At 39.6% G+C, this 25,530-nt stretch overlaps 1 protein-coding gene across 2 annotated transcripts in view; it reads left to right on the plus strand.

Annotated features, from left to right (window-relative positions):
• Positions 1–39: 39 nt before the first annotated feature.
• Positions 40–25,530, plus strand: part of DBX2 (developing brain homeobox 2) — a 37,501-nt gene continuing 12,010 nt past the window's right edge. The window contains exons 1-2 of one of the 2 annotated variants that reach the window (XM_040488373.1): positions 40–1,703; positions 16,828–16,923. In XM_040488373.1, coding sequence (XP_040344307.1) covers positions 742–1,703; positions 16,828–16,923 — 1,058 coding nt within the window. In that variant the 5' untranslated portion in view covers positions 40–741. The remainder of the gene's footprint in view (positions 1,704–16,827; positions 16,924–25,530) is intronic. The other variant, XM_040488374.1, reaches the window with a different exon arrangement.

Here is a 25,530-nt window from a genome sequence, read left to right on the forward strand (position 1 = left end):
ACACACACACACACACACACACACACACACACACACACACACACACACCCTTTTTTCTTCTGCCCAGTCTCTAGCAGGCTGTTAATAAACTGGAAACTACCCAGATTTCTAGGGGGGATAAAAGAGCAACTGTAATCCTAAATAATCCAGTGTTCTCATCCTGGGCTCTGTGGAGGAGGACCCAACCATGTTTGGTTAGGAAAAGTTGGTGGTGGCTTTTCTTGCCGGGTTTTGGACCCAAATATTTAACCACCTCCAACTAAGATCCCTTTCTCTAGATCAAAATTTATCGGAACATTTCTTCTGGAGTGATTCCTAAATGATCTTAGAAAAGCGATTGGAAACGAGCTACTAGAACCTCTGAAATTTCTTAAAAGGTCTCCAAGAAAAACTCACTTTCTTTGCCTTAAGAAAGGGGAACACATCTCATATGCAACCCACTCTTTAAAACTTCGCATCTATCTGCGGGACCACAACAGTCCCAGTAACACTCGCGACTCTATTTGATGACTACAGTCCTTCAAGCCTCTAGTGCCTGTTAGCTTCCCCAGGATGCCCGTCGGTTCCTGAAAGTGACATCAACACTGGAGAGCCGGGGGTTGCCCAACAGGTGGTCTGCCGAACGGTCTCCAGAAGAGAGTGCCGCCCGCCCCCGGGGCACTCCTCGCCCACGGTCGCGCGCCCTGGCGCTCCGGGGGGCTGCGTGGGCTCCAGAGCTAGGGCTCCGGCCGCCGGGAGGGGATGAGCGCGGCCGGTTCACGTCGCCTCCACGCCCACCTTCCCGCTACGCGTCCCCTCCCTTTGCCAAAGCTCAGACTCTGGGGCCGCCCTTATTGTTGGCCGCGTCTGTCACTTTGTGGGCCGGGTGACATGAATGGATGGGCTGGACACACCTTCCAGCCTTCTGAGAGAGAGAGAGAGAGAGAGAGAGAGAGAGAGAGAGAGAGAGAGAGAGAGAGAGACCATCCGGATCTGCATAGGGAGCAGGAGGGACTCCCCCGGCGCCCCCAGAGCTTGCGCCGCGGGCCAGAGACACGCACAGCTTCCCCCTCCCACATTCACTCCTCCCATCCTTTAAGAAAACGCCCAACCCCAGAAAATAATATCGCTCCAAGCCTGCTGGCGTCCTCGGTGCCCTCTCCTCCTTCCCGGGCTCAGCGCGCTCCGGTTCCACGGGAGGCTGCGGCGGGAGGCAGCGGCGGGAGGGAGCGGCGCGGGCCCGGTGCGGCGCGCGGAGCTGGAGGCGGGCGCGCAGGCGGCCCGCGGGCGCCGCACTATGCTCCCCAGCGCCGTGGCGGCCCACGCCGGCGCGTACTGGGACGTGGTGGCGTCCTCCGCGCTCCTCAACTTCCCCGCGGCTCCGGGCTTTGGCAACTTGGGCAAGAGTTTCCTGATCGAGAACTTGCTTCGGGCCGGGGGCGCCCCGCCGCACGCGCTGCAGCCACCCCCGCACCACGGCCCGGCGTCCGCTCTAGTGGCCGCCGCCGCCGCCGCCGCCACGGCAGCCGGCGCGCAGGTCCGGCCCCTGCCGGCCAACCCCGTTCCCCTCAAGCTGTGCCCCGCGGCCGAACCGGTCAGCCCGGGCGGAGCGCCGTACGGCACGCGTTGGGCTTTCCAAGTGCTCAGCCCCTCGGCCGACGGCGCCAGGCTGCCGGGCCGGGCTCCGGGGGATCGAGACTCTACCTTCCAGCCGTCAGCCCCAGGTGAGCCAGCTCTTTTCCTCCCCAGCCGCGCCCGGCGCCTCCGGCCCGGCGGGTCCGGGATCCGAGCTCCCGGGGGTGCGCGCTGCGCCTAGGGAGCCCTGGCCCCAGCGCGCCCGGATCCGCTCCGGCCTGGGACCTTCCTCGAGCGTCTCGAGCTTTCGTCGGGATGCCACTTCGCGGGTAAATAGGGTTCAACCACTAACTGTGACACCCCCTCCACCCCTATCCCATACCACCAGCTTCCTCTCTGTTTCCTTTCAACAAGTGGTAGGGCTGCCTTGATTTTCAGGCCTTTCCGGAGAAACCCTGAATGCCCCACATTGGGTTAGCGGGAAAGAACAGCCCTAGTCCCAAGATCTCTGGGTTCGCTGGACCGGTTTCACCCGTCTTGTTCCCAAGTTCAGCGTTTCTGCTCGCCGCCTCCAGCCCTGGAGGCCGCGGGACACCAGCTCCCTGGGCAGGTACCGCGGCCCGCTTCGGGGGCTTTGCTTCTGCGTCCGCAGCGAAGGCCGGGGCCGTTCAAGAGCGCTCGCAAAGATTTTTGGAAGAAGAGTTGCGCAAACTTTTGGCTTTCTCCGCTCAGTATTTGAGATCACGGAGGCGCAAGGAAATCAAGGACGACTTTTTCTTCGTGCTGAGCTGAAACAGCTGAATTGGCACCTGGGATAGGAAGTTCACCAATAAATGGGAAATTATCAAAAGAAAGACAACTTTGGTTTAATTTTCGCATAAAACCTAAGTGGTGTGATTGGGCAGAGGATGTGGACGGGTTAATCACATTTTAGCTAAAGCGTATGGAGGGGCAGCCGAAATGTGCGGTGAAAAAAAGGGGAAGCCTTTTGGAAACTCAGAAGCTGAGATCTAGTTGGATTATTATTAATTTTTTTTGGCTGCGTCCTTAGGCGATCTTAACTCATTCTTTTAATCCCGATGGGTTTGTCCAGAATGACTAATAGACGCTTTTTCAGCAGATTCCATTGTCCCAGCAAACTGCCAGATCAAATTTATTGCTAATGGCTGTATAGAACTTAACATGTTTAGAACCTGTCCTGGTCTTTCAGCTTGAAATGGTTATTAACAGAATGGAACAAATATAATTATATGAGCGGTCTCATTCACACAGTGTAAAACCTAAGGAACCTGGGAAGCCTTTTGCATCTAGGGAAAGGAAAAAATACTGTTAAAGGCAGAGTTTATGTTCCTTGGTAATTTGGGCCACTCTCTTATTTTTGAAGTGTTTGGAAAATTAGAAACGTATAAAGCCGGTTCACCTAGACAAGAGTTAGTAAATAATGTTGTGTCACAAAAAAATAACATTTTCAAACAAAAAATGGTGATTTGCATAACTTTTAGTGGTTTGGCATTGTGTTCATAGAAGTTATTTTTAAGGATTCTTAAATTGCCCCTGATCCTGATTGGCTGCTCAACCAGAGAAAGTTACTTACTTTTCCCCTTTGTAGATTTTACAGGTTAAATTCAAATAAACCAAATGCAAATCAAAGGCAGATATTTTAATAACTGAACAAGAGGTTTGTATATCTGTTTCATTCAAAATATTGCAATTATTGGGTAAAGGGTCTCCTAACTACAAAAAATTTTCAAGATGTATTAACTCTTGTACACTTATTAAAGTGTCAGAATACAAAAATGGGTTTTTTTTGGAATAGTTAAGAGAATATGAGAATTTATATTTCCCTTTGAAGTATTCTAATACAGTTTAAGCACATATTTTTCCCTGGTGTTTTATTGAGCCCTCATTGAAGATTTGAGATTCTCCTAGGTTGATTTTCCTTTGAACAAATAACCTTTTATTTCAAAAAATAGTCTTGTAAGGGGTGTGTTTAATTTTTGAATCTACAAAAGTATCTTAAGAAAATTAAAACTCTCTATATTTGTGCCCACAAATATGCTGCTTAAAACCAGTATTTACATTCATTTATCTTTGTAATTTGACACAGAATGTCATTTTCTGAACATTGCCCTAGTTTTATTTAAGTGACAGATTTTTGTCCTACCAAATGTTGTGGGAATTCATTGCTGCTGTGTAGAATTATGAAGTTTTAATGAGTGATGACAAGGTTACTATCACCTGAAAATTAACTGACTGACGACATAGTGATTGATGTTCTATAGAGAGTATAGAAGAGCTACTGTTTTTGAAAAGATAACAGTATTTCCTTATATTTCTTTCTGAGATGTCAGTGAACAACCACTGCTAATCCTTTAGACCCTTACTTAGGAGTGAGTGGATCACAAAATGGGATTTTTAATCATTTCAGCATATTGAGTACTCACTTTTTTTCCAGTCTTGTTGAGTGTACCAAACTAAATGTTGATTGAGAAAACCCCAGACTTCCTTTTATTGGTGCCTTGGTGAAATACAGAGCCCTTTAACTTGGGGATTTATGCCACTGCATGCATTTCTGCTTCATTATCTTTGTTACCGATTTTTAATGATGCCATCTATTTCATTTGTTCAGGAAGTGCTTACCGAGTATCTCCCATGTGTCAGGCTCTGTTCTAGACCATTGGGATCGTCACTGCACAAAACGGATGACTGTCTCTGCCCCTGTGGCATTCCATGTTTGGACTGCTGTATGGCTTTCCAAGCATTTTCATAGCTGTTCGCTGCTTTAATTTTCATAGAGGCCAGTTTTTTCCTACAATGATTACTTCACTTGCTAATTTTGTTTTTGTCAGAAGTTAACAGTGGAAACATCTGTGGACTTGTGAAGGAGAAAAAAAAAAATTGTCCCAAACCTTCATATTCCTTATGCGAGTCTTTCATTGAATATTGGAAGCTAGTGATAACTGATTACGTGTATCACAATAATAAATCAGATTTTGATTTTGTATGTGTCCATAAGGAAAGAAATTGCCCTTCCTGTTTGTCTTGCTGTGGATCTGCAAGGTGATGACAGTTAAGCAATAACACAGATTTTATAGGTAATAAATGAGAGGATAGCTGTCAGTTCTTCATCCCTGGAAACTGGCAAGTCTTTGAATATTTACAGTAGGAAAAAGACTCTCCATAGCTATATGTTGTCAGGTTGTTTATATATAAAACAGTTGGATATATATACATATATATATATATATATATATATGTAGTTTAAAAACTCTAGAAATCAAAGGGTATTTCTCAAGGCTGGAGAGGGGCACAGTGCAATAGAAGGTAGTAGATAGAAGATAGATCCAGGGTTGAATCCTTAGATCTGTTATAGTTTATTAGGGGAAACCAGGAGGTTCTGCAAGTAAATTAGAATCATCAGAGATCCTTCCTGAAAAGTTCATTAATGTCATTATTGGGTGAATATTGTGCTAGATTACAATATTTATGTTTTTATATATAAAAGAGCTTTGAAATGTAAAAAGCTGAAAATTTTACATTTCTCTTGGTTATGTCACCAGTTTTATTCAAAATACGTGGAGTCTTGCCTTTTAATAACATTTGTTATTTAAACATTTTAAAAATATTTGACATAAAGGTAATTTTCTGAATGTAATTTATTGATTGTTGAAGCTACTCCTTTTAAGGGTTAGAAAGCACATGTTTCTTCTGGATAGGTGAGTTCTTTTTTTTTTTTTTTTTTCTTTTAGGTAATTTTATCAGGTAAGTTGTACTGTGTAGTACAGAAATGGAACCAGATCCGTAGCATTTTTCTGGCCCCTTGTTAGGATTGCTTCTTACCATTAAAACTTAATGTACATCCTCGTTTCCTTGCCCATCTCCCAGTTCCAGATACTATTTACGTGTTAATCCATGACTCTGTCTTAAACTAATTGCACTTATGTTTTATCTAGTCCAACTTGAAGACTTTGTGATCTGATTTATTAAGCCAGAGTTTCTCACTTATTTTTGCTACAACTTTGCTTTAGATTTGTTTTGGTAGATTAAAATCACAGCATCTTGAATGTTGGTGATGCTGACCCAGAATCAGGACAGAGAATGGAAAATCTGGCAAAGGTGGTTCCTTCCTCAGCCCGTCACCTCAACCACTGCTTTGGTGGAATTTGTAGATAATACTGAACCATGTTATTACTACATGTGCATATTTTTTGTATCTTCTTAACATGCCTTTGGATTTATATTAACATATTAATATAAACATATTAACATTTAATAACTTTACATAGTTCATGAGAATCAGCTCAAGTTAATGAACTGCTTCAGATTCAAGGAGAAATTCTTGCAGTGAAGAGAATAGGACTAATATTTCCTTCCCTTCTAGTAATGACTCAGTTACCATCCTTACAGAATAACACCTGGGCTGGAGCAATTTATGTGCATTGAATTTGCCCCTGACTTTAGTACTTATCCCACCCCAACCCCTAACATGTGCTTCTTTACTCCACTTAGGCAACAAGAAATGTCAATCTGTTAACAGGTATTGAAGCTGTTGAGGTTTAATAATAAAATAGGAGTAAATCCAGCAGGCAAGTAGGAACATTTTAGAACTTTCCCCTTGCCTCTTATTGACTTAAGGGAGTTGAGAATTATTTTAAGAGGCACAATGGTTTGGGGCGCCTGGGTGGCTCAGTCAGTTAAGCGGTTAAGAGTCAGACTCTTGATTTCGGTTCAGGTCATGATCTCATGGGGTTCAGGGGTTCCAGCCCCGCTACTTGGGATTCTCTCTCTCTCTCTCTCTCTCTGCTCCTCCCCAACTCCCTTGGTGTCAAGGGTGCATTCTCTATCTCTCTTTCTCTCTCAAAAATAAATAAATGAGCAAGAGAAAAGAGCACAGTAGTTTGAATGCCCAGACAATTGTATACACATTTATGTATAAATAAACATAGGATTCAGAGAGTTCAGGGTTACATGCCAGAAGCCAAAGGATGCCATATGTTGTGGGCACTTTAAAAGAATTGTTGACAATGATTTTATCCACATTTGTTTGCCATGAATGTGCCTCATACATTGGAACCAAAGCTGTGCATGAGACTCTATTATATCCCTGTTGGAGTGTGCCACCTTCTTCCTGTTCTTGTGCCCACCAGAAAAAAGTCTCCTTTTCTGTAAGACCTCATTTTATGCTTAGGTTTGTTGCTGAACAATGATAGAAATGGTAGCAATTGTAAAGTAAGGGAAGTAGCACAGGTAATAGATGTGCTTGTAAAATACTTTGAGATTCTTTGCTATGCAAGTTTTTACAGAAGTGAGATGTTCTTATCTTTAACATATTTAAATAAATGTGTCCTTATGTGTGTGGGGGGGGATAAATATTTCATTTACACCACACTCAACCTATTTTCCACCACCCTATTTCTGTTGTTACTCTTTATAACTTTAGAATACATCTTACTATGTCTTTCAAGGGGTCTTGCTTTGTAGCTCTTAGTACAGTGTTTGTCTACTTTATCTTGGATTAACAGAGGCTCCAAATAAGGTGTTTTCCTAATTACAGTGATTTTTTTTTTCACAGTGAAAGTACACAGTTTTTAAGTCTGTTAAATAAGTTTTCATTCAACTACATCTGGAGTCTGTCAGGAATAAAAAGGCAAATTGGAAAAAGAAACAACATGATTTTTATCTGGGAATGCTTGTTAGAATCCTTATTTAAGACTTCATTAGATCATGCTTCTATTTTATACTCTCTTACTAAGAAATTGGATTTTTGCCTTAATGTATAATACGCTTACCAGACCCTTGTATATTTTATTCCAAAGTATTTTATTTTACTTTCAGTAATGTTTCCACTTTTAATGAAATCTCTCCCTTTTATTCTTTTTAGCCTCCAGTCAGTACTTGATTTGGCAATGCAGAGTGATTCATCACTTTATATAAAGTTACCATAACTGATTTCATTTTTAATAGCATTATTCATTTTGTCAACCTGCTATTAGTTGGGAATATTTCAGGGGCACATTTTTGTGAGTTATATGAACAGTAAACTGAAGGCACTAAAATTCTCTCTGAAGTCAAAGATCAAAAAGCCTCTAAAGTTTTTAGACTTTTGTTTTAGAACCAAAGCATCTGGGAAAAGGAAAGAAAGAAAATTCACATCTTTTTCTGTATATTACTGAATACTTAATTGCCTCCTTGTTTATCAGTATCCCAAAGATGAACCAGGTTTCTAACGTTTCTTTTATGTGTTCAGGCACTTTGCCACAACAACCTCAATTTTATTAATTCTAAGTGGCTGTCAGAAATAGAACATACAATATATAATTTTTACCGGTCCTCTTGAGAGGACTCAAAATTGCTTGTTCTTTAAAGGGTTAAATCTCTAATAACTTTTAAATTTAAAATATGCGAAGGAGTTAGGAAGTTATTCTTTGGAAAGATTTTTGTCCATTGAAAGACAATAAAAACCATGACTGCTGGCATGTTTCTTAAAGAGACTCTCATAGGGCTGGATTGAGTTTAGGTGTATTTAACCAATTCTATAGTTATATTGGGTCTCAAACCAGAAGACAGCCCCATTCTTTCAAGCAGGAAAAGAGGCACTCCTGTGTGTTTACATATTTTCTACAGGTGCTTCTGCATTACAGATTGAATGGTTGCAACAGATTTATGGCCTGCAAAGCCTGAAGTATTTATCTGGCCTTTTATAGTAAAAGTTTGCCAACAATTTCTCCAAAGCAAAAATGGCAAATTAGGTAAATTTAAAAATACAGTTTTTGGAGCTGGTTTTAGCAACATTTCTGTAATTTTAAAGCCTAGATTCAAGTCTAAGATTTTTATATTACTGACTATATAATTCCAATCAATTCATATAACCTCCTTGAGCCTCTGTGTCCTCATTTCAAAATAAGAACAGAGATTAAAATCAGCATTTGACTTGCAAACACATACCACAAAAGCCTACTGATAACAGGGAAAGATGTGAAAGACTCCTTTCTACCATTCCATCATAAGTAAAATATTGGTGAAAGGGGTATTGCTGTATAAGAAGCTATTTCAAAGATTAGAGGCTTAAAGGAGCAATTTATTATTTTCTCTCACAGTCTTGTGGATTGACTGGGCCCAGCTGAGTGGTTCTCAACATGGAAACTCCTGCAGTTAGATGGCAGCTGGGACTATGGTCTTCTGAAGGCTCAACTGGGCTTGATGTCCAAAATGGCTGCTCACATGGCTGACTGTTGATTGGGTGCTTAACTAGAGCTATTACAACAATCTACAAGTAGACTTTCCAAGTGTCTTGAGCTTCTGACAGCTTGATGCTTGGGTTATGAAAGGGAGAGTTCTAAGAGCAAACACTCCAAGAATCCTAGGCAGTGGCTGTAAGGCTTCTTATGATCTAGCCTTGGAATGTTCCAGAATATCACTTCTTCTGTATCCTTTGGTCAAACAAGTCAGCAAGACCATCCCAAATACAAAGGAAGGGGAAACTGAGACCCAGGTAATTTGTAGCCATTTAAAATCTGCCACAGGGTGAAATCAGGATAACCCCTATCAGATACAGTTCTTGCCAGGTCTGTTGTCTCCTGGTGGAGTAGACCAGTGCAAGAATTAGTCACACAGAGTGCAATAGCTGGGAGCTTGAGGAGTCTTCATTAAGGCTTTTAGAATTTGAGAGCTACAAGAACTATTCTGTTAGGCTATTCTCTTCTGTGACATCGACTGTGTAATAAAAAGCGGTGGGTTTCCTTAAATTTAGCTCAGTTTTTCAGAGTTGCTAATAGAGACCACTTGAAGGGAGAGGCAGCAGAGATAGTGATCATATTTGGTGATTGCGATGAACTGAGGCCCGCACCTTGAGAAGAAGCCATACCCTACCCATTTGTTCATTATGTGAGGCTAGAGAAGATGCTAGTGGCCATGTATACACAAATGGTTATCATTACCTCTTCTTTTTTTTATAACTTTTTTTTTAAGTTTATTTATTTATTTTGAGAGAGAAAGAGAGGGAGAGAAAGAGAATACCAAGAGAATACTGTGCGGGTCTCGAACTCACGAACCGTGAGATCATGCCCTGAGCCGGAATAGTCAGATGCTTAACAGACTGAGCCACCCTGGTGCCCTCATTACCTGTTCTTATAACAAATCTTTACTGCAGTGGGATGCTTCCATATAGCCTCTCCTTTCTCCACCACATCGCATCCGGTACTGGCAGGTGAATTTTCCTAAAATATAGCTTCCTCATACTACCCAGCTACTCAGGAAAACCTTAATTATCTGCTTCCTCATATTACCCAGCTACTCAGGAAAACCTTAATTATCCCCATTTGATGATCAGATCAAATAGAAATACTCTGTTCTGCAACACCTTCATTCCATCAGCTACATTTAGCTCCTCCAAGTACATTGTTTGTTCACTCCTTTCGCCTTGTGCCAGCCATCAGGCTGGTCTCCTTAACCTGCCCTACGTGTCCCACCTTGCCTCCTTTCCTTTTGTTCAAGCCACCTTTCCTTGTTGGAATGCCTTCTTTTTCTTCTTTTGCCATTCCAAATACCTTCCAAATCAAGGTGTGGGTTAAGATATTGTTGCTGCTTAAAGCCTTCTTTGACAAAGCCCTCTTGACAATAGTCTTTTCTTTTTACTTGTTTATATTTCACTGGAAGTCTTGACCAATGCGGCTTCTTTTTATATATTGTCTTACTGTTGATCTCAAATTCTGTAATAATGGCAGGAGTAAAGGCTAACATTTATTGAGTGCCTGCTGTGTCAGACATTGTTTTGTATTTTTTTCTGTGGTCTCATCCTGGCTGTGTATTATAATGACCTATGCATCTTTTGAAACAATGCTGTGCTAAGGAGCCCACTCTTAGCTGGTGATTTAACCCGGTTGGTATGGGGCCTGGGCATCTGTATCTTTGAAAGCACTCTAGATAATTCTAACATGTATGCAGGGTTGAGAACCAATGGTTAGGGATGCACAATGTGAATTTTTTCAAATTTCATCTCTGTCTTGGGGAATGCCTCAGATTTTACAGAGGAAAATTGAATTTGGAAAGCGGAAAAATTTGCATTTCATTTCGTTGACCAGCAGACGTAAATTTGTAAGTTAAGAAACACTAAATAGAAATTCTTCTGGGGAAGGAAACCATCCTTTTTCATCTTTGTGGTCCCAGTACACTGTGTGGCACTTGCTAGAGATGCAATAAATATTATCTGCACAGAATTAAAAGCACAGCATCAAAGAAGGAGACACTGCACTTGATTTATCTTCTCATGAGCTGCACCAGAACATTAAGACCTTTGTTTTTCTGTGTCTGAAATACTTGAGGAAAAGAATGTGGACTTCTGTTGTTTTCTGATGAGCAGGAAGATAAAGGATGAATTTATTTAACTTGCTTTCCCTTGTGACTGAAGGTAAATTTGCATGTGGATCACATAAATGAATTCCTTCCAGGGTGTGTGATAATCACACCTCATTAGGTGAGTGATATTTCTTAGATCTTACTACTCAGGGCTGCTGGTTGCTATTCTTTGGAGTCTCATTTTTGGGTCCACTGTATTCCAGTTGTATATTGTTTTCAGGTCAGAAGTTTAGATTTCTTTATTCATGGTTCCCATGTACCAGGCACTTGAAAAAGGTCATTTAAAACCATTAAAAAAAATTATTTAGCTCCCTGTTATTCTTTCCCGGAGGTGTTTTTTAACCCTTTAACCAAAGGTTAAAGATGCCTTAATAAGGCATCTTGGAACCTTCTTTCATTTCTCCCCATCTTTCTTAAAAGGTGCTGCCAGTTGGCATAGCATTGCAGTGGACTCTTGAAATTTATTTGAAGGTTTTATTAGTGGTCTTTAGTACTCTTTCTTTGAAACGTCAAGTCAGTTAGTACCACGGTTTTCCACTGACAATCAGAAGAATGTGGTTTCACCCCATTTAAATACCCATTGTTCTTCTCCATCAGCAAAAGAAGAATGAAAATAACAACAGAAAAGCAATTTAAAAATTATTGCTTGCCTTCTAAATGACAGACTTTTGAAAATAATTTCTTTGTAGTTAGGCTCATAACCATCCTCGGCTATGAGATGATTGTATCACAGAACCATCTCGTTAAGTTTAAAAAGAAATCAGGGTGCGCCTGGGTGGCGCAGTCGGTTAAGTGTCCGACTTCAGCCAGGTCACGATCTCGCGGTCTGGGAGTTCGAGCCCTGCATCGGGCTCTGGGCTGATGGCTCAGAGCCTGGAGCCTGTTTCCGATTCTGTGTCTCCCTCTCTCTCTGCCCCTCCCCCGTTCATGCTCTGTCTCTCTCTGTCCCAAAAATAAATAAACGTTGAAAAAAAAAATTAAAAAAAAAAAAAAAGAAATCAGGCCAGTTCACCATTAAATTGGCTCTAAGTCTCCATCTTAGATAAATGTTCAAAATAATTAATAGGTATTTTGATTCTGTGGCTTCAGATAAGTCAGAATATCTTATTAAGAAGTGAAAAGCTCATGAGGTTTTCTGTGAATAAGTGATTTTAGTCATTTGGATTCAGACAGTTTAGTTCCAAAAGTTTTAAGTTATTTATTGGTAACTGGTAACAGATTTCCACAGAAACTGGAAATTAGATTTGTTGGTGAGATACAGAATTCGGGGGGCGCCTGGGTGGCACAGTCGGTTAAGCGTCCGACTTCAGCCAGGTCACGATCTCGCGGTCCGTGAGTTCGAGCCCCGCGTCAGGCTCTGGGCTGATGGCTCAGAGCCTGGAGCCTGTTTCCGATTCTGTGTCTCCCTCTCTGCCCCCCCCCCCTTCATTCTTTGTCTCTCTCTGTCCCAAAAAAAAATAAACGTTGAAAAAAAAAAAAAAAAAGAATTCAGAGTATCCTGAAGTATTGTGCTAACAGAACCTAACATCATGCCGAACCTGACAGTGTACGTTTTTGTCGATAGGAAAGGACATTTGATTTTCTCTTATGGAAAGCTTGGGAGATGTGTCCATTTTCTGGGCTCCAGCTCTTATGAATAACTGGCAGTATCTGTGCATGAAACCCTGATCTCTCGTGGCTAATAACTAAATATTATTCTAAAATATTTGTGTTTCTCTTGTCCTTTTTTAAAAAAGAAATTGCCAGGGTGCCTGGGTGGCTCAGTTGGTTGAATGTCTTTTTTTTTTTTAATTTTTTTTTCAATGTTTATTTATTTTGGGGACAGAGAGAGACAGAGCATGAACGGGGGAAGGGCAGAGAGAGAGGGAGACACAGAATCAGAAACAGGCTCCAGGCTCTGAGCCATCAGCCCAGAGCCTGACACAGGGCTCGAACTCACGGACCACGAGATCGTGACCTGGCTGAGGTCGGACGCTTAACCGACTGCGCCACCCAGGCGCCCCGGTTGAGTGTCTTGACTTCAGCTCAGGTCATGATCTCACAGCTTGTGAGTTCGAGCCCCACGTCGGGCTCTGTGCTGACAGCTCAGAGCCTGGAGGCTGCTTCGGATTCTGTGTCCCCCTCTCTCTCTGCCTCTTACCCACTCGCATTCTGTCTCTGTCTCTCTCAAAAATAAATAAACATTAAAAAAAAATTGCCGAAAACAGTGTTCACATTCCAGATGCATACCCATTTGAGGTTGAATGCTAATGAGTGGATGAGATAGCATGTGTTCAATTCATAGCAGTGCATGGCATGTAGTAGGCACTCCTTAAATCTTGTCGTAAATATCGTCCAGTGAGCCTATAATGAGTTGTTCCCAGTATAATCAGTGATCAAGTGACTTCATCTAGTCTGCATTAATGGGCTTTGAAGTGCATATCAGGATGAAATTGCCTTGTTTTCTGTCCTTTTCAGAGTATCTTCTAAGTAGTTCTCAAAAACTTAAAAAAGTTTTAACACATCTATCAACTTGTTACTTTGTTTTCATCACAGCTGAGTTTCCTTTCTTCCTATTCCTTTAAAAAGGATATGATTGACAAACATTTAAAATTGTAATATATATATATATATACATATATATATATATCTTTAATGCATTTCATTGTTTAAAATGGTTATTTCCTAGTGCCATTTGACACCCCTGCAGTCATAGGTTCAGCGGGATGAGCATTTGACTTATGTCAAAGTAGGCACATGTAAAAAAAAAAAAAATGGAGCACTTAATTGGAATTTCACAACAATTTTCACAGAAACCAGCTTCAACAAGGTGTATTTATGTATGGAAACCATGAATTGACTGTGTAAATATATGTATGTCAAAGAGATGTTTTAACATGATAAGGAAATTCTACACAAGAGAACCTGAAGCCTGGTCATGTCACATGTAGTTCCTTAGCCACAAGAGTTTATTACTGTAGATGGCATGTCATTTTGATTATAGCTTCACTCTATTAAGATAAGGTAATACATAGTAATATAACAAACTACTCAATGAAAACTTCTTCTGGTTAAATTTAGCACTAAGATTGTATATCTCAGAACTTCGTTTATCACAAATGAATTTAATTGATTGCTTGTCTCAAATGAACCACTCATTTTTTTTTATTTTTATTTTTTAACATTTATTTATTTTTGAGACAGAGAGAGACAGAGCATGAGCAGGGGAGGGTCAGAGAGAGAGGGAGACACAGAATGTGAAACGGGCTCCAGGCTCTGAACTGTCAGCACAGAGCCCGACGCGGGGCTCGAACTCACGGACCGTGAGATCATGACCTGAGCTGAAGTTGGCCACTTAACCGACTGAGCCACCCAGGCGCCCCACTCATTTTTTTTTATCTTTTATTTTTATATTTTTTAGGCCATAGGGTAAGATTGAGAAACAGTTTGGCTAGAATGATAAAATTTGTAATTTGTACATATTATAATGCATGGTTATTTTAATAGTATCACTAGTGTGCTTATTTCATGTGTGTTTTTTCCAGCTATCATGATAAATGTGTTATTACATGTATGTAAATGCAGCATTGCATTTTGTGCCAAACTGCACAGTAGCCATGACTTAATTATATGGAGTGTTTATTTTGAGATGAAATAATTTAACAGAAAATGCTTGAGAATCAACATAATGTGACAATTTTTATATGTAGAAATATATTTTTATTTTTCAAAGTACTTCAAATATTCCTAGAATACTGGAAAATGTAACTCTGCCTAAATAGTGCCATTTTCTCATAAGATATTAAAATGAAATGATTTATCTTTTCTTTGGTGGTTTTATAGTCATTGTTAGAACAGTTTATGATAACAGTAGAATTTTTAAAAAGTTTTATAGGGTGCCTGGCTGGCTCAGTTGGGAATGTGCAATTCTTGATCTCAGGGTCTGGTGGTGAGTTCAAGCCCCAAGTTGGGCATGGAGCCTATTTAGAAAAAAATGTTTTTTAAGTTTTATAGAATTTTTTGAACACCAAGATGGATTTCCTTTTCATACTTTCTTAGTTGCTATATTTTCAAAGTATCATTTTTTAAAAGATTTTAATTTTAAGTAATCTCTACACCGAATGTGGGGTTTGAACTCACAATCCGAAGATCAAGAGCTGCATGCTCCGCTGACTGAGCCAGCCAGGCACCCCTTGAAATATCATTAAGACTAACATTTTATTATTTGAAAACTTGGAAATTAAAAAACTAAGAATACGAATATTGGCAACTTTCCGTTATGTTATAGAAAAAAACCTGCATGTGTGATTAATTTGCAATTTGAAGGCATTAAGAACCTAGATTTTTATTGGGCAATACACTTGTTTTGATATATCCTTCAAAAGTATTGGCGAAAGTAAACACATGCTTATCACTTGGTTAAAATACAAGTCTGAAATTACTGTGTTCTTGAAAAAGGTATGGTATTCGTATCAAAATAATATTCACTAAATATGATTAAAATAAGAAAAAAGTTGCCATTGAATATGTAGGGAGAGTTATAAAAATATTTATTTTCAAGTCATGTTCTAGATTTCAAGGTCATCTGTTATGGATGATACTATATTTCAAGATGTGTCTGGGGAGAGGGAAGGGGTTCATTCCTGATCCTCATTCTCTTCCTAAGAAGGTCGAGAGAGGCTTCCTATTTCTTAGTTTTACTAATTACTACTTATAATTATGACCACACAGAAAATGAACTATTAGGCTTGGTTTTATACATTCATTTATTGAAAATTTGCTGACATTTACAATGTGCTATGTACTCTTTTGGGTATGCGATAGCAAAAGCAAGTTGTCCACCTTCAGGAACTTTCACCCACGTTTATATTATATCTCATTATGCTAAAGGACATGGGGTATTTAAGGTGTTTAACCAAAGCCTGACATATAGTAAGTGCTCAGTAAAGAAGAGCTCTTACTAATGTTCTGTGACATCCTTTTTAGCTATTTATCATCTACTGAGAAACAGAATTTAAAATTTCTTTCCTTATAAGAGTAATGATACCTATTCTGTGTACATGTATTGAAAATGTTATGAATAGTATAGTTTAATAAAGTGAGCAGAACAGAAAAATGGTAAATCCCTATACTACAAACACAGATATCTTCAGGTTAACTAGTTTCTCTTGAGATAAAATGCTATTATTCTCAAATACTTTTGAACATGTAAAAGTGATCAGAACAAAAAAAACCATTTTGTTATGGAATTGCTCAATAGATTATCTCTTACCACTTTGGAATCCAACTAACTATTTTGAAGAATTTTCTGAAAATAAACAGTAGAGTAATATAATCTCTTCTAAAAAATTAAACTTAAGCATATAACATTCAAATTGGTTTTTATATTTAATTTTTTACTTTCTGCTTTCAATTTGTTCCTCGGTAAGTATTATATCTTGAGCTGTGCCATTCAATAATATGATAGCTCCTAGCCACACGAGTGTATTTATTTTAAAATAACTTAAATTGAGAATTCAGTTACCCAGTTACATTAGCCACATATCTCAGGAGCCATGTGGGAAATAGATCCATATTGGACAGTGGGGATAAAGGACATTCATCACCACAGATAGTTGTCCTGTGTGTTGCTCTAGGATATTGTGAATAAAGGAGTATTTGATATGTACTACTTGTAATTATGACCACACAGAAAATTATAGGTTTGGTTTTGATCAATTTGTCTTTCCACTGCGTCTTCCACATCTCAATTAAATGTGTGGTAATCTCTTTGACAGATAAAGGCTACTTTAGAATAATGTTAATTTCAGTCAGAGTTATAACCAGCCAAGTAAAGGCTCAGAAAATGGAGTGTTTTACTCAGTGACTTTTGGGAAACTAGAATTTTGAATATGGTCTAAAAGAAATGGCTCATCAATGAGATCAATGCTTTCTCCACAGCGTCTTCCAAACCTTTCTTCCTGAGTGCCTCACCATTCTACTCTGCATGCTGTGGTGGGTCCTGTCGGCGCCCAGCATCCCCCACTGCTTTTGCAAGTAAGTTTTTATGCTTCATCAGCAATGCCTCAGTTATTCTGTAAACCAAAGCAGCAGGATTTAATGTGCTCTGGAAAACTAATTGGTAATGCCATGGCAAGGAGCTAAATCCTCACTAAAAATCACAGCGATCCTATTCAGGAGGTTTCCAGAGATTTATCAGACCTCAGCACACTGAGCAATTGTGAGCCGTTTCTAATGGCATTGAAACCCAGGGCTGACACACCAAGGAAAGTGACTTGTTTTCCATTTGATATAAAAGATCTCAGAGGGACTGATTTGGCTCTTTCTGAAACGTGTAGCAATACTCATTTAGAGAAGAAAAAAGAAATAAGGAAGGCTAAGAAATTGTGCTGTATAAAATTTCTATTCAACTTAGAATGTGACACAGAAAGTCACTAGGTGTTCATAGAAAATAATAAAAATTGTCCAGATTGTGAAAGGAGATAAATATGTCCTCTTTATGATCTTGAAAAGAACCCACCAGAGTTGTAGGAAATATTTTCAAGAGAACTTTTCCTCAAAAATTTCAAAATTTAAAATGTCCAGGGGTGGAGTGAGAACAACAACTCTGAAAAAACTTTTAGAGCGTGCAAGCGTGCATACACATACACACTCAAAAAGAGCAATGTCGAACTAAAAAGAAATAAAGTTCACCTTGATCTTGAGATTTCTAGGTCAAGTAAGAGTTTGTAGGCAGAGATTCTGAGTGTGTGATGAAGAAGTCCAGTAAGCTCTACTCTACTCCGGTAGAGGCCAGCACATTTATTTCAACTGCCCAGAGAAACCTTTTATTCAGGTTAACCCCTCTGTCAGGTGGAAAGTGAAATAGAAGGAGTTGAGTCAGCCTGAAGTACAGAGCTCTATCACGGTTGGATTCAGGTCCCTGCTGCCTCCCGTGAATGTGTTTTATGAATGTTTCAGGAGAGCAGTTGCTCAACAGGATGATTCCTGACAAGTGAGGCAGCAAATGCTGGCCGTTTAATGAGCTGCAGGCTTCTGAGCATCTCTTTAGGGGGCCGATACTTTCCCACAGAGCACTTTACATGGCAGGGACCCAGCCACAATGGGCGACAGACCCGTGACCAATCATCACTTTCACTTGACTCATCCACACGCGACCTCACCACGATTTTTCACTGTGCAGATGAACTTTAGGAGCCATTTCACATGGAAAAGGCTTGGGCAAGGGTCAGTTGCCCTTTTGTATGGTCATAAAGCAAGGCTCTGTGTGTCCATCTTTTCTCCTGTTTCACATTCCAAGTGAATTTCTGGACACCATTTAAAGCACTTGACTGAAAAATAAAGCAGTGAATGAAACTGACTTTTATAGACTCATTCTAGCTCATCTTCCCATATAACCCTGTCCACCTGAAAAGGGATTTAGTGGATGAGCTGAGTGTATACAGGACTTGCTGAATACATAGGGCCCATTATCAACTCTGGGATCGTTTATTAACCAGGACTGATACACCACTATTTTGGAAGTGACCTATTAATTGTCCATTTAACTAGAATGTATTGATTCAAATAGAAAAATAGAAACCATGACTAAACCTTTTACTCGCTCCTTCAAGGTGGTCTCCTGTGAGGGCAATTGAAAACTGTTGTGCAAATTAAGGAGACATTTGTCACCATATATTAGAGTAGCAGGGAGAGGCTGCTGGAGTAGAGACATAAGTCCCAAATCTCTGCTACTATAGCATTGTGGCGTCTCTGAGATTAAATCTTTGGTGTTGCATTCCTGGGGTAGAGATTAAAAGAGATCCCACACCTAGTTTCCGTTACTTCCCTTTGATATCATACTGGACTTCTATTTTAAAGACTCTCTGGCAATGTAGCGTAATGGACAAAAAACCCTATGTAGGGGCACCTGGGTGGCTCAGCTGGTTACGCATCCGACTTTGGCTCAGGTCATGATCTAACGAGTTTGAGCCCCACATCGGGCTCACTGCTGTCAGCGTGGAAGCCTGCTTCAGATCCTCTGTCCCTCTCTCTCCTCTCTCTCTCTCTCTGCCCCCTCCCCTCAAAAAATAAATATGAAAAAAAACCCCACGTAACAGGTGGACATTCATGTATGTGTGCGTGTATATGTTTAGTCATTTCATAGCAATGTTTTGGTGAAAATCTCTAAGCCCTGTAAATTACTTTACACTTTACACTAATGCCCAGGCCAGTTTGATAAATAGAGCACATAAAAGTAATTCTAAAGACATTTCCTAGAGAATGTCATCATACTCTCAATTGCTTGAAAAATTACTTTAAGCAAGACTCATTTTCCTCCATCTGCCTCTCAGTTCTTCCCACTTTATGCCTTTGGCGTAACTGTTATATATTGTGGCATCTATCCCTAGAGGCCTATTAAGTCCTATGTTTATCTTTTTTATTTAATAAAACATATAAGGGGTAAATCAGCACAGCTCAGATCAAGCATAGAGAATGCTGTACTTGGTTTGTCTCCATTTCTGAGGTTGGCATTTTAAAAACACTTTAGAGATGCCACAAGTGTTTTTAATAAACTTTGGTGTCTCATTAGTTATAAATCTGAAATGACTTTTTTATTTTTTTGTTTATAATGTTCATCGTATTAGCAGCAAATAATAATGAAATGGTGGATTTAGGCTGTCAATAAAGAATTTTACACAAATAACCATGATACCAAAGAACGTTAATAAGGCTTACATCTGCACAGTAATCTTTTTTTATTTAAGGCATTTACTAGATTTTCTTTTTTTTCTTCTTTTTTTAATAATAAGAACAGTTTTTATGCCCAAGCATTTACATTTTTTTTCCATTGCACAGACGGAGGAAAATGAACTGTCCAAGTAATCTTGTATTAAATTTCAACCAAAATGTGCTGACATGTGTGGACAGCCAAAATCAAGGTTTATACTAAACATTTTAATAAGCAATGAAATCGGTGGCCCTCACAAAATTGACTTCACTCTTTCTAAAGTGTAGGATCGGATCAACAGGTTCCTAACAAGCAAGTAAAATATCATTTTGACTCTTGTAACATGATTCACTTGTATAAAATTGATTTCGCTTTTCTTGTTAACCTTTTAGATTTATGATTGATTTGTTGTTGCAATGTGGAAACAATCATTCATCCAGTGCCCTTCTCACATATAATAAATAGTTTAATAGGCTATTTAAGCACAACCCTTACAGTGGGGAAACATTAAAAGGCTGTGGTAAAAGTTCTCCCCTCCCCCAAAGCAGTGGAAGGAAAATCTTTGATATTACATCCATAAGGTTCTTTTCAAAATCACACATTTCTCAGCTAAAATGAAATGGAAACTTGTGGAGGGAAAAAAAAAACACCTGAAAAAGTGCGGGAGTCTTAATTAGGTAGAATGGCTAATTGAATTAATCAGATAATTATTTCATTTTGTCTTTGAGTACTCAACTTGCATGTGATCGTTCAACAATTCTATGCATTAAAAGACAAAGTTTAAATTTAGAGTAGTAGGATGAAAATACAAGCAGGAAAATATTCTGGGACAAACTGCTCTGCCTCTTCCTTGGGATATGAACTTCTACATCTTAAGATCATTTTGCTATTTCCTCTTCTTTGTGAAACTTAAAAGAACATAATATACTGTCCAAATTCAAATTTAGGATTTTGTTGACTACAGAAGGGAAGGCCATTACTTTTATTACTGTGAACGTAGGTTGGTCTTGAGCGTCACTGTCAAAGATGGGCGATGCTCTGATTAGTATTCTTGCCACCTGACCTGCCTGTGTTCTCTTTCTGTTCTCAGCTGGAGTCTGGGTGCCCTGAGAAAAGCAACAAGACCTATAGCAGTCCTTCTGTGAGGATTTATTGTTAGCACTCTCAGATCTTCAAAGGGATGCAGCATTTTGTGCTAATAAAGAAAGAAGCATGATTATTTTGTTGAAAACCTAAGCAGTTTTATGCAGTAAGTTGAGTATAGGTTTTGACTTCTCAATAGTGAAGGGAGGGGTGTTCCAGAGATAAATGACAGTTGGTCAACCAGGAAGAATGTTTAAAGGAGTTGGAGACTCAAAGACAATAGATTTTCCAAGTTGATGGCTCTATTCAGCGGTTCTACAGAGGCAGTGAAAGTATTTGAGTAACTTTCCAGGAAAGGAGTTCCCTTTCTCCCCAAATGTTCATAAGTAGTGGAGGCTGGGGGATGGGGAGCAGAGCTACTTAGAGATATAGGGTGCTTGTTCCTGATCTTGTCTGCAGCCCTTGTCTGACCATAGTGGGACCTCTAACAGGGCAGCTAATAAAGTCCTGATTTGAGATTCCCCAGAAGAAGAGCACAAGTACAGAATAGAGGAAAGAGAATTGGCTGAACAGAACAAAGAAGGGAAGGGTTATACTCTTGGCTCAGTATGTGTCTACAGAATGATATGGGGCAGTTGGATTATGTGTTTAGAGGTAGAATGCCCAGAACAAGGGAGATAAATAGTTCTACTAAACTCTAATGATCAGACAGCCGATTAGAACCTGTTTAGTTCTAGAGCCCCACTTTAAAAGGCACAGTGAGCAAATAAAAACCAGGTCAGGAAGCAGTCAGCAACTAAAATTGCAAAGGATCTATATGTCTGGTCATGAATTTTCTAAAGTGATTGAGTATTTTTTTGGCTTGGAGAAGAGAATAAGGAGAACATGAGAGTTATTGTCAAATTAGATATACCATATTCAGTATAGATGTAAAGGATAGAATTGGGACCAATGAGTGGAGTTTAATGGAAATTGAATTTGGGCTTAATATAAGGGAAAGATTTTTACTAAATCAAATGAATATGATAATGAAGTGTTATAATACAGCATTTCCAAGTACTAGATTATATAGAGATTGGAAGGTAGACTTCTAGTTTAAATAAGGCGAGCCATGGAAGGCACTATCTTCTTTTTCTAAGCCTCAAATCCACAAGAATTACATAAAACACACACACACACACACACACACACACACACACACACACACTACATCCCCACACGTGAAAATATGAAGGTTCCATTAGTTATCTAATGCTCTGTTTCTCTGTCACCCTCCTTCCTCTCCTCCACGAACGTGTCATTTACACACAGCACACCTTCAGTTGGAGTGCCCTTCACCAGGCCCATGTCACACAGTGATTTTCTGGGGAATGGTCCTTGGGGCCATTTTAGGATCCAGGGAATCACACCTTTGAAACTTTCTATCCTAGGTCACTCTGCCGCTTTAATCTGACTCTTCTCACCTCCTTACCTCTTTGTCTACTCATAACTTTGACAATCTTTGGTATAATTTTAAAGAATATTGATTGGTCTCACTGACGTCAAGTGCACAGCCTAACTTTCTGGCACCTTAGTTTTTTTCCTGTGGAAAATTCGGATGGTAATACCTCCCTCTGGGGATTGTTGTAAAGATGACATGACATGCTGTATGTACTGAGCACATAACAGTAGTACCTGTTGAGCCCCATATATATGGAAGCCACATTTTAAATAGTGATATTCCCAAATTGGTAGAGTCTGTAGCACATTGAATTGGTGGCCCTGGCTTTTAAAGCCTCTTTTCTATGTGTCTTAAACTCTATATCTGCTTATTTTTATTTTTATATTATATTATATTATTTTATTTATTTATTTATTTATTTATTTATTTATTTATTTATTTAATTTATCGTCACCTGGAAGTTTCCATATAAGTCAGACATTTGTCATGAGTTTAGACATAGTTCTACTAGGTGTTTGTTGCTTATAACAGTTTAGTAGTTTCTGAAAGAATTTTGAGTCACCAACAAGTTCTTAAAGTCTGTATGTTTGTTTTGCAGGCAGAGACTTGAGCACATATTCATAGGCTTAGAAGGAATGGAGGTGGTGTAGGTTCCGTGGTGTAGTTTATGGTTAGATCCAGAGAGAGCCCATAAAAGACTGTGGGGAGACATGGAAAGGAGCATCAACGGTATAAGTAGCATCTTAATCATAAATACTCTTTTAGTAGGAACCTAAGGCATATCACCTAATGAAAACCAGCAGGATTTGTGTATTGAGAGGAGTGCTAAGAGAAACCAGGTAGCTAGCAAAGAAAGGAAGAATGTCATAGTCTTTATCGTTGCTGTATTTTTTTGCTTGTTCATTAGTTGTATCATATTCACTGTAGGTCTGTAGGGTGCCAGGTCCAGGAGTTAACCCTTTGACCTTCATAACCACTCCAGATTTCTCAGAGATTGAGTCTGGTTTGGGTCCATGACTTCCAAAATGTTAGTATTTACCACATTGGAGAGAATAATTTATTTGTAGATTTTCTCAATGGGAATCTTCTTTGTCTTTACTTGAAAATAGTTCTATAGGAAAACCTATGAGTTTCTAATAAAAGTTTTAGGGATATTGAAATGTGTTACCCCATTGTTTTATTTAAACTTGTAGACCTTGGTGAAGAAGGGGCTAAAGGGGGAGAATCATGGTCCTTACTTATAAAATCTCTGCTTAGAAAAAAATGTATGTAGATTTTTAAAAATTAGGCTTGTAGGTCCATAAATTTGCTGTGCATTTCCCCATAGATATGAAAAGTTTTATTAGCTCAGAAAATACAGGCCTTTCTACAGTGCTGAGTAGCAGCACTTTAGGTGCTCCTTGAAAGGCTTTCCTCTAGGGTAAGTTACAGCATAAACTTCTTTCAGGCAAAACCTTCCCCCTGCCCCCACCAGGGCCCTAATATACCTATCTAGCTATCGCCTGTGTTTCTGCCATTCATACCCCACAATCTGGAGATACCAAGCTGTGTGAGATTCCAGATCCACCGTGTTTTGCCATGTCCTCCTCTCACTTGTGAGTCTGCAAATGCTAATCCCTCTGCTCTGCCTGCCTTTGTCTAGGCTGCCAGCAAGAGGAATTGCTATTCTTCTAGCTGTTCCTCTCTCTCAGGACTTACTCTGTTAGCTTCCAAGTCTTAGTGGCTTCTCATCTGGCTCTTAAATACTTTCTCTGCTGTGGTCTGTGGTTATTTATCCCATTGTGTTGTGGCTGTCTGTATATTTCTTGGACCTCTCCTTATCAACTGTGAGCACCTGAAGGATGGATTGATCTTCACTTATCAACTGTGAGCACCTGAAGGATGGATTGGATTCATCTTCACTTGTCACTCAGTGACATCTCAATCACTCCACCAGATTATTCCCAAAAAGGTTGCTATAGTGTTTGCTTGTTTTCCTTAGAAAATAGGACCACACTTAAAATGCAGAATAGATATGAATTATTTGTCCATAACTGTACAGTACCCTATTTTAGTATTTATTTTTGCTTTTTCAGTCTTTTTTTCCCCTGCATTTTAATCTAGTTGTAAGCATAGTATGGATCTTATCGTACGCATTAAAGCAGATTTTCTTTGCTGCTGCTTGATCTTCATAGTTCTTTAAATAATTTCACCAAGTGGATATAGTATAATATACATATACATTTCTTTACCTTTGCATATTTAGTTTTTCCCCCAATTTTTAATACATATGGCTATTATAATGATAGATTATGTACATTAACAAATTAAAAATGCCAGAATCAAAAAATCAAGTGATAGGGCATGCTAAATTTGAGGACACAGTTATTAGGCTGTATGGGAGATACCATGTAGTCAGGCTCACAGACAGGCCCAGGACAGGGGTCAGAAGCCTATAGTCACAGACAGGAACTCTGGCTTTTATAAGTGTTTCCTCCCTTCCATTTTGACATGTTGTAACATCTGAGTAAAGAAACAGTGTGGGCCAGAGGAAGGAGCCAAGAATTTTGATTCACAAGGTCCTCTTCATCTATACAGAGGATGTCTGTGCCATATGGTTCTTAGAAGAATCAAATGAAATCTGGGGCACCTGGTGCCTCAGTCAGTTAAGCATCTGACTTGATTTCAGTTCAGGTCATGGTTTGTGAGTTCGAGCCCTGCATTGGGCTGTGTGCTGACAGCACAGAGCCTGCTTGGGATTCTCTGTCTCCCTCTTTCTGTGCTCCCCCCCGACCCTCCCCCCCCCACAAAAATAAATAAACTTTAAGAAAAAGAATCAAATGAAATCTAACAAATGGAAGTGGGTAGATTTGTGGAATCCTTACTGTGGGCTAGGCACTGAAATTTTCTTGTATTATGTCATCAAATCCTTAGAGCAACCCTGTAAGATAAGCTGAAAGAAGCTGAGTGACTTGCTTTAAGTCATACAGGTAAGTGCAGTGATCCAAGCCCAGTTCTTCTGTATCTCATATTTCAAAGTCCTTTGTGCTGGAGAGACATCATCCCAACAGTTGAGTTCCTGTGGCAGGAGGGCCAATTCCATAGTCTCTATACCAAGAAAAATTCAGAGAAGAGCATTTAGAGAAAGAACATATTGAGTTATATATTTTTTTTATTGACCAAGAGTTCATAAAGCTACTTAAATCTTTGATAAAGAAATATTGAATGCAGTTGTCAAAACATGACTTCAAGATATGGCCTTGGCATGTGACAGGCAAAAGAAAGAAATGATGCTCTAGATGGAAAACTAACCAAGATCTCATGATAGAATGGATGGATAGAGCATCAGTAAAAGCAGACCTTTGCAAAGAATTAGGCTGGATTACATCCCAGAAGCTATGGCATTTCTTTTTTTTTTTTTAATTTTTTT

This window comes from Herpailurus yagouaroundi, unplaced genomic scaffold (assembly GCF_014898765.1).
Source record: "Herpailurus yagouaroundi ecotype Mexico unplaced genomic scaffold, PumYag 166, whole genome shotgun sequence".
In the NCBI taxonomy this organism is placed as follows: Eukaryota; Metazoa; Chordata; class Mammalia; order Carnivora; family Felidae; genus Herpailurus; species Herpailurus yagouaroundi.